Raw genomic sequence first — 17,591 nt, forward strand, 5'->3', positions numbered from 1 at the left:
AGTGATCCAAGAAACTACAGGCCTGTTAGTTTGACCTCAGTTGTATACAAGGTCTTGGAACAACTTTTGAATGAGAAAGTAGTTAAGGACATAAAGGTTAATGATAATTGGGATAAAATACAACATGGTTTTACAAAAGGTAGATTGTGCCAGACCAACTAATCTCCTTCTTTGAGATTTTTTAGACAAAGGAAATGCAGTAGATTTAATCTACCTGGATTTCAATAAGGCATTTGATACAGTTCCACATGGGAAATGATTAGTTAAATTGTAGAAGATGGGGATCAATATGAGATTTGAAAGGTGGATAAGGAACTGGTTAAAGGGGAGACTACAATGGGTCATATTGAAAGATGAACTGTCAGGTTGGAGGGAGGTTACTAGTTGAATTGCTCAGGGATCTGTCTTGGGACCAATCTTATTTAACTTTTTTTTTTTTTTTTTTTTTTTTTTTTTACTGATCTTGGCACAAAAAATGGGAGTGTGCTAATAAAAATTGTGGATGACACAAAGTTGGGAAATATTACCAATAGGGAGCAGGACTGGAGTATCATACAAGAAAATCTGGACAACCTTGTAAACTGAAGTAATAGAAATAGGATGAAGTTTAATAGTGCAAAGTGCAAGATCATACATTTAGGGACTAACAACAAGAATTTTTGCTATAATTTGGGGACCTATCAGTTGGAAGTGACAGAGGAGGAGAAAGACCTGAGTGTATTGAGTGATCACATGATGAGTATGAGCCACCAATAGGATCCAGCTGTGAAAAAAGCCAGTGCAGTCCTAGGATATGGTATGATAAGACTGCCTACAATGGCAGGTAGCCGATCTGCAGTTGCTAGCAGCAAATATCACTAATGGCCAGAGATGGGACACTAGATTGGGAAGACTCTGAGGTGTCTGGCTGGTGGGTCTTGCCCACATGCACAGGGTCTAACTGATCGCAATATTTGGGATTGGGAAGGAACTTTCCCCTGGGTCAGATTGGCAGAGACCCAGGGGTGGGAGGGGTTCACCTTCCTCTGCTGCATAGGGAATGTTCCACTTGCAGGTTTAAACTGGTGTAAATGGTGGATTCTCTGTAACTTTGAAGTCTTTAAATCATGATTTGAGGTCTTCAATAACTCACTCAGTGGCTCGGGGTCTATCACAGGAGTAGGGGGTGAGGTTCTGTGGCCCGCAATTTGCAGAAGATCAGACCAGATGGTCATGATGGTTTCTTCTCATCTTAAAATCTATGAATCTATGAGTACAGAGGTCTCACTCTGTTCAGTTCCTGGTTTACCATTGATTATCAGAACCACCTAAGAAAAATACTAGGTTTCGAAAGAGAAGAGCTTAACCTCTGCCATGACAGCATCACAGCTTTGCTTAGCAGGCAAGCATCCATTTTAATGCTTTAGTCATAGGTTGGGAACCACCCTATCCCTCAGATCTATGGTTGTGGTGTTCTAACCTCCCCCTGCCCAACACTTTGGGAATCGTCTCTCCCATTTTCAAAGATCTTGGGAACAGATGGTGTTGGAGTTTGTACCCTCAGGCTATTCCCATCAATTTAATCTCCATTCCTACTCCCTTTCCCTGTCCCTTTTCAGGGACCCATCTCATAAATGTCTTCTGAGACAAGAAGTTCAATCCCTTCTTCACATAGAAGCCATTCGAGCCAGCAGAGGAAAGGAGTTCTACTCCAAATACTCTGTAGTTCCCAAAAAGAGGGGTGGGTGGAGACCAATCTTAGGTCTCAGCGTTTTGAAGAACTTCATCCAGGGACAGAAACTCAGGATAGTGAGACTGGCAGCGATAAAAACATCTATAGATCTAGAGGACTGATTTGCAGCCCTCAACTTCCAGCGTTTGTACTTTCTTACTGTGATACACCTGGCTCACAAGCAATTCTTGCAATTCATGATCGGTCAGCATCACTTTCAATATTGAGTGCTCCCCTTCAGACTCTCTGCCACCCCCAGGGTTTTTATGAAGGTTCAGGCAGTGGTGGCAGCACAGTCATAGTGGTCGTTTTCCCCCATCTCAGCAGGTGGCTCCTCAAGGGTCCCTCTTACAACCAAGTTCACTCTGCAGTCACAAAGACCATCACCTATATGATATTCTGGGACTTCAGCTCAACAGAGAAATGTCCACTTTTGCACTAATTTAATGAACAGCATATATAGGAGCCACCTTGGACACCACGATATCCAGAGCTTACCTACTTGTAGACAGATTTATCGCACTGACAAGCCTCATTTCTCAGGCTCAAATGAACCCAGAGACAATGGCCAGGATTTGTTTACAAGGCTTGGGTTATGGCTGCCTGCACCTTTTTACACTACATGCAAGGTTATATCTTTGCTGCTACCATTTAAACTCCCAACAAAGACAGTCTGGGCAGGTTAGTGTCAGCTTCTTGAGTTAGTGTCCCGATCGGTGGCCAGGACCTGGGCAATGTGAGTGCCACTGAAAGCCAGCTCGCGTGCCGCTTTGGCACCCATGCCATAGGTTGTCTACTCCTGCCTTAGCCTGAGCAGGCACTTCTGCCAGGATCATGAGTGGGAGATCAGTGATTCTCAAGGGGATATTCCTTCACTGGAGGGCTCTGGAAATAGATGTCTTTGCTACTGCCACCAACAGAAAATGCTTTAAATTCTGCTTAAGAGTGGGTCTGGATTGTCATTCTCTGGGACATGCCTTCCTCATTTTTTGATGGAGAAGAAATCATTCTAATTGCACAGGCTTGGCCATGACAAATATGATTCTCGTATTTGGTTCGCCCCTCCTCTTGTCCTGCACTATGGTTACCACTAGTACCAGACCTACTGATCCAGGACTCAAGGAAGGTTCTTCACCCCAACCTTGGAGCACTGCATCTCAAGGCTTGACTGCTAGCTGTCTCTCAGGTAGACATGGACTGTTTGAAAGAGGCGCAAGAGGTTTTACTGCATGTAGAAAAGCATCCATGAGGAAAACGTGCCAACAGAAATGGAAGAGATTCCACCACTGGTGTACCCAACAGGGTCTGTCCCATATTGATTCTCCCCAGCTCACATTCTGGTTTACCTTTTAGTCATGAAGAACTGTTTCTAAGTTCTGTTAAAGACCATTTAGCAGCTATCACAGCATCCATTTCCCTGTTTAGGGGGTTTCGGTATTTGCTCACCCCACCACATCTCAATTTATTAAACGTTTAATGAATCTCTTCCCACATATCAGGCAATCTGCCCCGGGATGGGACCTGAATCTCATTCTCAATTAGCTGATGATGCCAGCATCCTTTTGAGCTACTGGCTAAATGTTTCTTGCTTCTCTTGTCCATGCAGACTGCATTTTAGCAATTAGAGGGATCGGCAAGTTAGGGGTTCTAATGGCTGAACCTCCCCTTACCATTTTTATAGGGAGAAAGTCTCTCTCTGATCACATCTTTGCTTTTTGCCCAAAATAACCTCAGACTTTCAAATCAATCAGGACATTAAATTTTCATTTTTTACTCTAAACCTCACCAGACTTGAGAAGAAGCCTCCCTTCTCACCTTGGTTGTCGGAAGAGTGTTGGTTTTCTACTTGGACAGGACTAAATCCCCTAGGGCCCTCCCCCAAATTGTTTGTCTCTTTTGCACACACAGTTAAAGGGGCCCCTATCCCAACCCAAAGTCTCTCCAGGTTGCTTTCTGTTTGCATGCCCTCTTCCTGTGAGGCCGTAATATTCAGCTTCCTCTTTGTGTTATAGCCCAATCTACAAATGTAGCTCTGTTGAAGAATGTTCCAAATGCAGAAATCGTCAAAGCTGCTGTGTGTGTTTCAGTTCACACCTTTTTGAAACATTTCACACTAGTGTACACTGGTAGAGCAAACACTGCTTTTGGTACTGCTGTTCTTCGAACAGTCTGAGACTGGGGTCCAAAGCACCCACTTCCTGTAGCAGGAAGTCACCTGAAATGGCGCACCCATAGGCTCACTACTCGAAGAAGAAGGAGAGGTTACTTACCCTATACAGTATAGGAACTAGAGTTCCTCCATTAACCACCCTCTTTCTCCGCTGCTTTGGAGTTTTTGCCTTTGCGGCAGAGAAGGAACTGAAGGCAGTTTGTCTGACATGGCCTGTGTACCCTCAGTTTTAGGCACAAGGTTAGCTAGGACACATGTGTGGACTAAACAGGCACTGCTTCCAAATGTCTGGTTGAAGACACATGGGGCACATGCACACCTGAAGTGGAGCCCCACAGGGACAAACATCCTGAAGAACTCCAGTGACTGTACAAGGTAAATAACTTTTCCTTCCATGCACATGGTGTCCATGGTGCTGGGCAGCAGGGAAGGGGCAGGATGAATGACACTTAGGTGGGGCACAATCAAAAGTGTAACTGTTCAAAAGACTCCTCAGAAGTCCGGGAGGCATCAAATGACTGAGGGAGAAGGATGGAGGGAATGCACAGATTAGGAGGCCATGGCAGGAGAGATGCATCAGGTGAGGTATTTCCAGCAAAGATAAGGAGGTGTTACTACCGTTATATAAGGCACTGGTGAGACCTCATCTGGAATACTGTGTGCAGTTCTGGTCTCCCATGTTTAAGAAGGATGAATTCCAACTGGAACAGGTTCAGAGACAGGCTACTAGGATGATGCGAGGAATGGAAAACCTGTCCTATTAAAGGAGACTCAAAGAGCTTGGCTTGTTTAGCCTAACCAAAAGAAGGTTGAGGGGGGATATGCTTGCTCTTTATAAATATATCAGAGGGATTAATATTAGGGAGGGAGAGGAATTGTTTACGCGTAGTACCAATGTGGACACAAGAACAAAAGGGTATAAACTGGACACTAGGAAGTTTAGACTTGAAATTAGACGAAGGTTTCTAACCATTAGAGGAGTGAAGTTCTGGAACAGCCTTCCAAGGGGAGTAGTGGGGGCAAAAGACATATCTGGCTTTAAGACTAAGCTTGATAAGTTTATGGAAGGGATGGTATGATGGGATAGCCTAATTTTGGCAATTGATCTTTGATTATCAGCAGGTAAGTATGCCCAGTGGTCTGTGATGGGATGTTATATGGGATGGGATCTGAGTTACTGCAGAGGTTCTTTCTTGGGTGCTGGCTGGTGAGTCTTGCCCACATGCTCAGGGTTTAGCTGATCGCCATATTTGGGGTCGGGAAGGAATTTTCCTCCAGGGCAGATTGGCAGAGGCCCTGGAGGTTTTTCACCTTCCTCTGCAGCGTGGGGCATGGGTCACTTGCTGGAGGATTCTCTGCAGCTTGAGGTCTTCAAACCACAATTTGAAGACTTCAATAACTCAGACATAGGTTAGGGGTTTGTTATAGAAGTGGATGGGTAGGATTCTGTGGCCTGTTTTGTGCAGGAGGTCAGACTAGATGATCATAATGGTCCCTTCTGACCTTAAATTCTATGAGGAGAGAGACTGCTCCCAGCTTTTAGAGTCCTTTGTCTAAGTAGCGTGCAACTCAGTTGGGTTCCTCTGAATAAAGGGAATAACTCTGGATTTCTGAAATGTCCTGTGTGCTGATCTGTGTGCATTTGACTGTCAAGCTGAGGAGGCTTCCGAGGCCAACCTGTCCAGCTGTGGCAAGAAACTGTCTAGAAACACAAACCCCTGACTCCCCCAGATTCTCAGACTCCATCTTAGAGAATCTAAAACTCTTAAGCACCAAGAGGTATGGGGGTGACAAGAAGGAGGGAGAAAAGCAATCCCTAGACCCCCTGACCTTTTTATCTTCTTTAAGACCATACTTTATCAGACTGAAGTGGCCATCTTGCCTCTTGCTGGCACTGAAATCAGGGATGGGAAGCTAGAGAGATAAATTGGTAAAGCCCTGGTGTGATCCCAACATGCAAATGTTGGGAGATGCTGAGACCACAAAGCCTTGAGAGGAAAGGGAGAAAGATGATTGATGAGAAGGGAAGAAAGAGAGACAGGAAAGGGATGGGAAAAAAAGTGTACTGTCCTAGGATGACGTTGCTCCAGGGCTCATTGTTTTCTGGCAAGGGATGTGCCCCAGTTCCTACTGAGATTTGAAGACTCATGGTGCTAATGTCACTGAGTGTCTCAGGCTGATAGAAGGCAGTGAATGCAGACATTGGGGGACAATTCCAGATGGCTGTTTGGTGCCCCCTCTGCCCCACCCTACTTGTGTTCATTATTCCTGAACACTCACATGAAAGTGGTGGTGTTTACAGGACTCTCTGGGGATGAGCATTTTTTTATGCAGACATCCATACTCACATGCCAGGAAATCCGTTTCTGAACAAGGATGTCTATCATTCACTGTTCTTGCTCATTCCCCTGGTAAATGATTAGTGTATTTGCATATCAGCTGGCAAATGGAAAAGAGTTACATTTCAGAGGTGGATTATTTCACAATGTGTAATTCACCCTCTGTGCCAGCGCCCTGGTACCCACGCAATTGCTGGCATCTCCCTATCTAGTCTAGAATTAACTTCCCATCCAACTCATGCCATTTCAGACTCTTGCCCTCTTGGAGGAAGAGGATGACATAAACCAAATCACAGACTACTTCTCCTATGAGCACTTCTACGTCATCTACTGTAAATTCTGGGAGCTGGACACTGACCATGACCTCTACATCAGCCAGAAGGATCTGGCTAGATACAATGATCAAGGTGAGTTGATCTCCTAGGCTGGGTCATGTGCTGAGGAAGGTGGTAACAGAAACCTGTAAAAGTTGTGGGGAAAAGTAAGCCTTGCCTACCTGGGAAGTTATATTTTAAATGGTGAATTTGGCGCCACAGCGATGTAACTGGGGCCGTGCTGGACTTCACTTGGTGCTAATTGACAGAGCCATTTTTAGGGCTGGGGGAAGGGAAACTGCAATAGACAATAAGGGCTTCTACGTAGCAGAGTCTGTAATGATGCTAAATCCCCTGGCCACAGGTGGACAATGCAGTTCAGCAGAGGAGGTACAGCTTAGAAAACAGCAAGAGGGACAAGCAGCTGGCTGTGTACTTTGCCGTGGAGTGGGAGGCAAGAAACTGAAGTGATAGTTGAGAGTGGGGAGTTGGAAATGGCCCTGAAGAAGCTTTGTTACCTGGGAGCAGGATCTCAAGAACACATGGAGGTCCCTGAGGTGTGGGCAACTTAGCCATGTCCCAGCTGCAGGGGTGGGAGCGGTTGGTGTGGGAGCTGCTACATTTTCTTATGCAAGCTCAGGATCCCAGTCTCCTTGGTGGCCCTCCATAAACCCAACAACAGCACCAGCTGCAACCCACACATCTTCCATGTATCCAGTGGGAGCACAAAGCACGGGGGCAGTGTTCTGGACAAAGCAACAGGTGCCCCGTCTTGCCTCTCTGCTTGTGGAAACAACACCAGCTTACAATTAGGCCCAATGGAAAGGCACCATCATTACTTAACTTCAGACTGGACACAAGATTCAGGAGCCAAGCACTCAGTCTAGGGGTGGGAGGAGTGTTCTCCCACAGCGATGTGGAGTTCCCATGCTGAAGGCATCTCCCAATGGGAGGCTGTGTAGCCTGTGGACCCAACAGAAGGAGCCAGTTTAAATATCTATGTACATAAACCATCCCCTCCAAATCCTGCCCAACCCTTTCTTTACCTCGTCGCACATTCACATTTTAAATGCATTTAATCCTCAGCTTTTGCCCCTTCCAGTAGTGCACTAGCCTCCCACCTCCCTTATTCATTCACCCAGTGACCTTTAGCCTCACTCCTTGGATGCACTTCCTGAGCTCTCTCCAGTGCTAGCCCAGGTGCCTGCTTGAGGTCCAGGCCTATTCTGGGAAGGTGCACTGAGGCACATTCTCTCTTGGCTGGAAGAGGGGAAAGGCTGTTATGGGCCTTGTGGCTCTAGAGGGGAATCCCATCTGGTTTTGTGACAGAGGGACCTTGTCGGGCCTGGACTTCCCCTTCTCCACCAATACAGCTTCTCATTATATAAGGCTGTGAAGCCTGTGATTTAACTAGGACTGGTGGAAGCACTCCCTGCCTCCCCTGACTCCTTAGTTAAGAACATAAGAATGGCCATACTGGGTCAGATCAAAGGTCCATCTTGCCCAATATCCTGTCTTCTGACAGTGGCCAATGCCAGGTGCCCCAGAGGGAATGAACAGAACAGTAATCATCAAGTGGCTAGGGACACCATCCCTGCCCATCCTGGTTAATAGCCAATAGCTTAGAGATGACTAAGGGGAGATATGATAGAGGTCTATAATATAATGACTGGTGTGGAGAAAGTAAATAAGAAAGTGTTATTTACTCCTTCTCATAACACAAGAACTAGGTGTCACCAAATAAAATTAATAGGCAGCGTGTTTAAAACAAACAAAAGAAAATATTTTTTCACGTAACACAGTCAACTTGTGGAACTCCTTGCCAGAGGATGTTGTGAAGGCCAAGACTATAACAGGGTTCAAAAAAGAACTAGATAAGTTCATGGAGTTGACTATACACTGTGTTACGTGAAAAAATATTTTCTTTTGTTTGTTTTAAACCTGCTGCCTATTAATTTTATTTGGTGACACCTAGTTCTTGTGTTATGAGAAGGAGTAAATAACACTTTCTTATTTACTTTATCCACACCAGTCATTATTTTATAGACCTCTATCATATCTTCCCTTAGTCATCTCTTTTCCATGCTGAAAAGTCCCAGTCTTACCTAATCATTTTTGTTGCCCTTTTCAGAACTTTTTCCAATATATCTTTTTTGAGATCGGGCGACCACATCTACACGCAGTATCCAAGATGTGGGCATACCATGGATTTATATAGAAGCAATATGATATTTTCTGTTCATTACCTATCCCTTTTTTAATTATTCCCAACATTTTGTTCACTTTTTTGACTGCAGTTGCATGTTGAATGGATGTTTTCAGAGAACCATCCACAATGACTCCAAGATCTCTTTCTTGAGTGGTAACAGATAATTTAGACCACATCATTTTATATGTATAGCTGGGATTACGTTTTCCAATGTGCATTATTTTGCATTTATCAACATTGAATTTCATCTGCCATTTTGTTGCCCAGTCGCCCAGTTTTGTGAAATCCTTTTGTAGGTCTTCACAGTCTGGTTGGGACTTAACTATCTTGAGCAGTATCATCTGCAAATTTTGCCACCTCACTGTTTACCCCTTTTTCCAGATCATATATTAATATGTTGAATAGGACTAGTCCCAGTACACCCTGGGGGACACCACTATTTACCTCTCTCCATTCTGAAAACTGACCATTTATTCCTACCCTTCGTTTCCTATCTTTTAACCAGTTACTGATCCATGAGAGGACCTTCCCTCTTAGCCCACGATAGCATACTTTGCTTAAGAGCCTTTGGTGAGGCACCTTGTCAAAGGCTTTCTGAAAATCTAATTACACTATATATATGTGTTTGGGGAGGCTGGGGCAAGTTCCATAAGCTTCTTAGATTTGTGGGGCGGGGGGCACCAATGCCTGGACCATGGCCCCTGCTCCATCCTAAGGCCCCACTGCAGCTCAGCCTCCTCCCTGCGAGGTCCCATCCACACTCCACCCCCACTTCCCCAGAGGCCCCGCTCCCGCTTGGCCTCTCCACTTACTGAGGCTTTGCCCCCCGCCCACTCTGCCTCTTTCTGTCCCCACTGTGCCTCTTCCCCTGAGGCCCCCCTGCCTGCCACTCCCATCTCTCCACCCCTCTCCCAAGCTCCCTTCACTTCTCATTCCTTTCTGCCCCCTCCTGCCATAAAGGTGAGCGACTGGGGGGGAGAGGGCAGATAGGAGCAAGCGGTGGGCAAGGAGGCCTCAGGAGAAGAGGTGGAGCAGGGGCAGGGGTGATTCTCCAAAGGAAGGTGCGCCACATCCAGCATTTCTTAGCCTCCCCAAAGCACTTATACCAGCTGTTCATAGGCTGTAGCCTGCACTCCTCTCTGCAACCGGCCTGCTTTTCAGGTCCTGACAGCTTTGGCACTAGCCAAGAGCAGCTCTTAACTCGGGCTGCCTAAGTAATGCTAGTCCTTCAGCAGTCTTCTGCATGGGGTGAAGCCACCCTGTGTGAATAAAGGATACTGCTGCCCCGAATGGACTGTGCTGGCATACTGTGAGAGCTGTAGGTGAGGGCCAGTTATTTAGGCAAGTACTTCACTATGTGCTAGAAAGTGTTCTGCAATAACAACTTGTCTACTTTACCCTCTGGATTGACAGGCAGCAATTGATACAGTGGGGGTTGATTTATCGGGTCTAGTCTAGATGCAATAAATCGACCACTGAGTGCTCTCCTGTCCTCCAGTACTCCACCAGGGTGAGAGGCACAGACGGAGTTGACAGGAGAGTGTCAGCCGTCGCCTTACCGCAGTGAAGACACTGCAGTAAGCAGATCTAAGTACGTTGACTTCAGCTACATTATTCACGTAGCTGGTGTTGCATAATTTAGATCAATTCCACTCCCTGTAGTGTAGACCAGGCCTGAGTGTTGTAAAAAATAATCAGAGTAACCTAGTAAATCCTGACAGCCACTACTGTTAAATTGTGGCAAAACGGTGGGGACAGACAGACAGACAGTCCCTGGCAGGGCTGTGTGTGCAGCTCGGTGACCTTTTTTTCAGCAAATAATGAATTTGCTGAAAGAAAAAATGTAGTTTCAGATGACCGAACCCTTTTTGCAAATTTATGTCTAGTTCACTGAAATGGTTCATTGAACTGACAAAAATAGATGTGTTTTTAGAAATGGCTCAACTGCATAGTGTGTTTTGACCCAGCTCAGACTTTTTGATTCACTGAAAATTTCTACCCAAAATGAAATATTTTTCCAATTATTCAGCATTGCCAGCAAACCAAAAACACCAGTATTCACCCAGCTCTTGTTATGGGGGTGCAGGGTTTCAATGTTCCACCTTAGAGGTAAAGACACTGGATTTCTTTTGTTGAGATAAATGTTCTGAGCTATCCTTTGTGTTCTTGTGCCACAAGTGCTCACCCCACTCTGGTACAAGTCCCAGTAGTGCTAATAGCACTAATAGGGCATGTTTCCAAGGTCTTATAGCTGGTTAATCTAGAGCTGCCACATTCTAGGGGGAGAGTAGTTGTGTTACCAGGCTAGGCACAGGAAGCAACAGAGAGAGACTTGGATAGTTAATTGCTACTGTTTGCAAGGCTATTAAAGTTTGGGCTGTACTAAAATGGCCACGCAGGCCGTGTTCGTTGCCCGTCCTTTTAGCTGTGGTATAATGACTTCATACAGATTGACCACACACACAGGGCTCTGATAGCCCATGAGTCTAACAGTGCCTATGTATTGATGCTTCATTTTCTTCATTTTCAGCTTTATCAACCAGGATTATTGAGAGGATATTCAGTGGAGCAGTGGTGAGGTAAGGTATAGTACCCTGGATGGAGAATTAAATGGAGGGAATCAAAAACTAAAACAGGAATCCTGTCAGCCTTAGGTAGAAAAGCAAGGTATTCTCATACATTCCCCGTCCCACTGAGAGGGCAAAGGGCTAGCGTTTCCGTCACAGGATAGGGCCAGTCTGAAAAGGAAGAGAGGGACCAGAGGATGATTTCAAAAATAAATAAAACCCTGTCAAATTAGCACAGTTCCCAAATGCATCGCTGTGGGCTACAGGAGAGGGGACAGGTGTGTACACTTCATGTATGTGTGTGTCTCCTAGTCCTACAGCAGTGGCAGGCAGCTGTAGGGCACAATTAAAAAAGCTCCTTTAAAATAAAAGCTCCTAACTGTTTTGGGGGGAAGTATTTCAAAAGCAACTTTGTCTTTGCAGTGACAGTAGGACTGCGAATGCAGTATCTGCTCTCAGGAGCACTTCTCACCCCTGAGCAAGTTCAGGTGTGGGAGGGGCCGACCAATACTAACACACTTCTACTGGCCTAAAAGAACAAGCATGGGTGTTTTCCAGATATATGAAAATTCCCAACTTGCTCCCCAGAGGGTGTTCTGACTGTGCTTTCGGCTGTGTGTTCATGTTATAATTTAGAAGGTGCTTTGGGTCTTTCAGAGGCAACGAAGCGCAGAAAGAGGGACAGCTGAGCTATGCAGATTTTGTGTGGCTCCTCATTGCTGAAGAAGACAAAAGGAGCCCCACAAGGTAGGACTTCTAGGAAGGGTGTGGAGAGAGACATGCAGAAAGCTCCTGGGATTACAGGAGACTGGGACCTGCTCGTTAGTGCAAAGACCTGTGAACCAGGATGAGCCTGGCTTGCAGTGGGAGGTAAGACATGGACTTGCTGGATCACCCTGCACAGATAACTTGCCTTCGCCAGTGGAAAACTGGGTAAAAACAGACTTTTCTTTTAAAGTGACCTTTTCTCTTGCCCCTGGATTTTATTGGTGGTCACAGAACTTCCCACCACACCCCACTCTGTCCCTTGCCCCATGTTTGCCTAAGGATACATGCAAGGAGCAGGGCTGAGGAGGTGGGAGAAGCTTCCATTTGTTTGTGCCATGCCATCATCACCACTAGCAGGCAGGCCCTGCTGCTGGCCTCAGCACGACTTATGCCTGGACAAAGGAGAGGACCCCTGACTGCCCTATGTCCCAGCACCCCTCCAAGGGTAAGGGAAGGCCGCTAGCTGAGCCATAACAGCAGTGGATGCTCCCAACTGCCTATTGAAGGTGCCGCCCCCTCCACCCTCCCAGCAAGGTTTAGGCTGAAGTGGCTGTGGTTTCACCCCAACTGCCAAATTCAGTGCCTCCTGTTTCACTTTCCTCAGCAGGGCCCTTCCTCACCTTGCCTGCATAGAGGACTATGTGCAAATGCTGCCAGCGGGCATGGGGCCTCTGGCCATCATGGAGCTTCCAAGGTGCAAAGAGGCAGGCAGAGCTCTCTCTGGCATGGAGGCTGCTGCGTATGAGGGGGTGGAGGACCTGGGCACCAGCAAACCATTTTGCTTCCCCACATGACTGTCCAGCCCCTGCATGCCTATATCACCCCAGAAAAGCTCCTCTCACTTGAGCCCTCACCTGATGTCATATAAGGATCGCAGCTTGCGCTGGATGCCAGCTTTCTTCTGCCGCCAGGTCAGCATCCAGCTGCTGGCAGCAGTGCCTGGCTGGAGGCCACTTTGCCCTCCCAGAGGGCCGCCAACCACAATCCATCCTTCTGGCTATGAAGTGAGTGAGCTTGAGGGTCTTAACAGCCAGTGCTTTCCAGACATCCTTGTCCAATAATGCATCTGCCTGTTTTGCAGGACTGAGTGCCGCTCCTGTTCTTGCCACACCCTGGGGAAGAGGAGGTGGTAGGAAAGCACAGACTGAGAATGGGGCATAGCTCCATCCCAGAGTGTTATGCAAACGTTGTCAATGTGGTGTTAAAGAGCTGCACTAATCTAAGCAACATGTGTTGCTGTCTCAGTAATTTTCCCTGAGCAGAGGGCCCTGACTTTTGGGGTTCTGATGTTTGCTGATTTTTTAGGGATGCTGCTTATCAGAGAGGTGTTTCCTGCACTGATTTGTACACTCTTAGTATAGGTCAGTGACTTGGGTGAGTGGGAAGGAGGTGGTAACAAAGAGGGAGACTCAGTAGGATGCTGCTAGAGCAGAACAGTTTTCCTGACTGCCACTACTCCACTTCCCTCCTGCCAGATACTTGCCTAGTACTGACTCAGTTATAGAAACAATGAGGGTATGGGACATGCCTTTCAGAACTGGGATTACATATTGTGGTGAATGGCTGGGGGGAGCATGACAAAAATTGCAGTCCAGGGGTCCACTGATTCCATGCACTTGGCAGATGTGTGAACTAGCAGGTGTGGGAGAATATTACACAGCCTATCCTTGCATTTCCCTCTGAGGTGACTTGCCACTCACACAGAATCACTGAGTTGTTTAGGATAGTGACTGGCGAGGGGGAGTAAAAACTGGAGTCCCATCAGTCCTGCCCCTTGCCTGTCCATAGCTAAAGCCACAGCTTTATTTGAGAGCTGTGTCTTTTGCATAAAAGAACACAGGGAACTATTTTAAACATCCCAGACCTACTTTTGCTCCTGCCAGGGGTTTCCCAGGGATAGTCAATAGCCCATGTGTAGGGATCACCGCAGGCAATTAGCCTGTTTGGACAACCCCACCAGGGAGCAGTGCCCATACCCCAGGACACAGCAAACACAGAATACTGGGCCTTTGCTGGGAAACATAGGCCCAAGTACATTCATTAATATCAGTCACTGTCCTTCCCCTCCATTGTGCAGACACCAAACCTACTGAGTAAACTGACCCCTGTAATGCTCAGGGTAGAAGCAGCAGGATTTGCCTCTAGCTGACTTATACAGAGAGGTTGCTTTAATTGGTGCTTGGTTAGTGCTGCCCAAACCCCTAGAAGCTGCTGCAGCCCCATCCCCATCATCAGCACTGAAGGTCTGTTGTAGAATAGGGAAACGCCTACCCCTGAGTAATTGAGGGTATTGTCAGACTCTGCTTTAACTCTGCAATTCTAGCTGTCAGTCATGGTGAATGTGGTACAGGACTGAGGACCTTGCACTGCTCTGATCTGTGGTGGCTAAGATAATAATGCTGGTTTCTGCAGTGCTGCCAACATGAAAAGACTAATTCTCTTCTTCTTCCTTAGTATCGAATACTGGTTCCGCTGCCTGGATTTGGACGGAGATGGCGTACTGTCTATGTATGAACTGGAGTATTTTTATGAGGAACAATGTGAGAGGATGGAAGCGATGGGCATCGAGCCATTGCCATTCCATGACTTACTGTGCCAAATGCTCGACCTGGTGAAGCCAGATGGTGATGGTAAGAGCTGCTGTAAACCCCAGCCTGTTGGAGGTGTTTAGTGAGGTCAAGTTCCCACTTATGCTTACTCTGTTTTTATTTTAAGAGCTCATTTGGGTTCACTCCCCACTATGCCTGCGTGGCCCATGTCCGTGCTAAGTGATTGGACATGGGGGAGGAGAAGGTTGCTTGCACATCCCTGCACAAGTGGTAACAACCAAGCTGCAAGGAGTAAGGGGTTTATGGTGACTAATTCTTGCTAGATTAACAGGGCTACTTTTTAAACTTATAATTTATAACAAGGAGGAGATGGGCTACAGCCTGCTCATGCCATGCATCATAGATTAGGGCAAACACATAATAGAGAAAGGAAAAAAAACTAACAGAAATTCTCCTCTGACAGTGCTGAGAGAAGTATGACAGCCCATTAACCCCGCAATGAAATAGTCTATTAGGTAGGAGTGGCAGAAAGGCAATGCTGACATTTCATAAGCTCTGTACCAAATGAGTCAGGCCTGGTGGTTGAGTGTCTAAAGCTCTATAAAGCCAGGTTCTGGGCAGGACCTGTGCGCCTGGTTCTACAGATAGGGCGATTGCCACAGCCAGGCTGGAGGGCACCTGTGGAGCCATTCTTGGCTACTATGTAGCACCAATGCCACCCCCATCCCCCAGGCTCTTCTGCACTGTCCTCACCCACACAAAGGGCCTGTGTAGAGCTGAGCTATGAACTCTGCAGGTGGTGCACACTGCCTGCACAGCCCCACTCTGTCACCACTCAGACATGGCACTGCCTAGGGCTCTCCCCCATCCTTTTCTTCATTGGCAGTGGAAGGGCCTCTGCTAACCTCGGCCTTTTTGCCCATAGCCTCCCTTCTGCAGGTTGTGCCCAAAACCCTGGGCTTCAAACCCTTTCAGACCTTTCCACAGGTCTTTCCCCCTCAGCAAAGAGCATTCCAGCTGCCTCTACTGCCTCAGAGAGTTCCATGTCACATCAAACTGTACAGTTTGCTCCATCTTAAAGAGCAGATCAAAGAAGCTGAAGGAGGACAGAGTTAAGCTGCTCCTTGTGGAGTGTTCCCTGAGACTATGGGATCTGATTCCCCCCATACGTAGGCCTCAGCCTCTCAGTGTTCCAGAGATAACTTCAGTTCCAGCAAGCAAAGACCCAGGGACAAATTCTGAAGCCTCCAAACATTCTAAGCAGAAGAGATCTCAGTTTCCCGATAACCAGTCTAAACGCAGGGAAATTCACCCCAGAGACCAGGGACTAAGGAGACCTCACATCCCCCTCCAGGTACTGCTGAGGCTTCTGCTTCTTCTGGCTCCATCAGAAAGGTCTACCAAGCATTCCACATACCCAGAAGTCTCTTGGCAAGCAACCCCACTCAGCTCTGGCTTCTGTATCTTCAGAGCCCTCCAAACATGGGAACTCCTTAAAGAAAGCACTGGCCCCAACTTTGGCATCCTCTGAGGGAAATAGCCAGTAGGAGCATGTGGACCACATATCCATGTGGTCTCTGGTACCAATTGACTCACCTTACCTCAAGGACTACTGCCCTGGATCACCGGTTCAGTCCCCTTTCATCTCACAAAGACCTCTGTGTGATAGAGGAGCATGAATCCCCTGTACTAAGAGGTATGGGGAGGATGTCACTGTCAGTATTGATCTATCTGCCTGTACAACCTACCAGTCAGTATCAGTGCATCCTCCCACAAAAGCTCAGCCACTAGTACTGACTCAGATACCAGCCCCTACTCAGATGCCGGTACTGACATCCCTAGCCTGTCTATTGGACAGAGGGGTTGTTACATCTTCAGAATATGACATCTCCATCAAAGATTCAGCCACCTTCTCTTTCCAGCCTCCCTCCCTGGCATTGTATCCTGGTGATGATGTTCCGGAAACTAGCCCTGCCAGCCTTCGCAGGAGCATGCTAAGAGTCCTGCTCCCTTTCCATACCCTGACCACAATGGGTTTTCTGGAATCCTGGGGCTCTCTCTGGTTCTATAGCATACCCTAACATACAAGGGCCCATCAGCAGGAGCAGTCTTCGGTACCCAGGGAGCCCCTTCACTATGGAGCATCCCAAACATCCTCAAGGAGACTTTGAGGAGGACCAGTAGCTAAGAGCAGAGGAGGAAGCACCTCCTTCCAATCAATAATCCTCGTCATCTCGGTATGAAGCAGTTATGCCCCCTCCACCATCTCATGTCGATTATTTTAGATTGTTCTAGGACCTGATGAAGAGAGTGGCCAAGACTCTACAGATTGCCCTGAAAGAGATACAAGAGCCCTGTCATAACCTATTCCCAGATTTGGACCTTAGTGTCCAAAATATGGGGGTTAGCATGAAAACCTCCAAGCTTAGTTACCAGCTTGGACCTGGTAAAGCTGCCACCACCCAAAAAATTAGAGTGTTTTGGGGCACTCTGGTCCCCCCAAAAACCTTCCCTGGGGACCCCAAGACCCAAATTCCTTGAGTCTCACAACAAAGGGGAATAAACCATTTCCCTTCCCTTCTCCCTTCCAGGTGTTCCCTCCCTGGGTTCCTGGAGAGATACACAGAAGCAAGCTCCGTGAATCTAAACAGAGGGATTCCACCCTCTCTATTTCCAGTCCTGGAAAACACAAGTACTTCCCTCTTCACCCAGAGGGAATGCAAAGTCAAGCTAGTAAATCTAACACACACAGATTTCCCCCTGACTTCTTTCTCCCACCAATTCCCTGGTGAGCTGCAACTCAATTCCCTGGAGTCCCCACTAAAGAAAAACTCCAACAGGTCTTAAAAAGAAAGCTTTATATAAAAAGAAAGAAAAATACATACAAATGGCCTCTCTGTATTAAGGTGACAAATACAGGGTCAATTGCTTAAAAGATATATGAATAAACAGCCTTATTCAAAA

At 46.9% G+C, this 17,591-nt stretch overlaps 1 protein-coding gene across 5 annotated transcripts in view; it reads left to right on the top strand.

Moving 5' to 3' along the window:
- PPP2R3A (protein phosphatase 2 regulatory subunit B''alpha) overlaps positions 1–17,591 on the top strand; it is a 767,863-nt gene that overhangs the window by 729,123 nt on the left and 21,149 nt on the right. For all 5 annotated transcript variants that reach the window (XM_050965378.1, XM_050965375.1, XM_050965376.1 and 2 more), the window contains 4 exons: positions 6,471–6,627; positions 11,274–11,322; positions 11,968–12,057; positions 14,533–14,708. In XM_050965378.1, coding sequence (XP_050821335.1) covers positions 6,471–6,627; positions 11,274–11,322; positions 11,968–12,057; positions 14,533–14,708 — 472 coding nt within the window. The remainder of the gene's footprint in view (positions 1–6,470; positions 6,628–11,273; positions 11,323–11,967; positions 12,058–14,532; positions 14,709–17,591) is intronic.

The sequence above is a fragment of the Gopherus flavomarginatus genome, chromosome 8 (genome assembly GCF_025201925.1).
Source record: "Gopherus flavomarginatus isolate rGopFla2 chromosome 8, rGopFla2.mat.asm, whole genome shotgun sequence".
Taxonomy (NCBI): domain Eukaryota; kingdom Metazoa; phylum Chordata; order Testudines; family Testudinidae; genus Gopherus; species Gopherus flavomarginatus.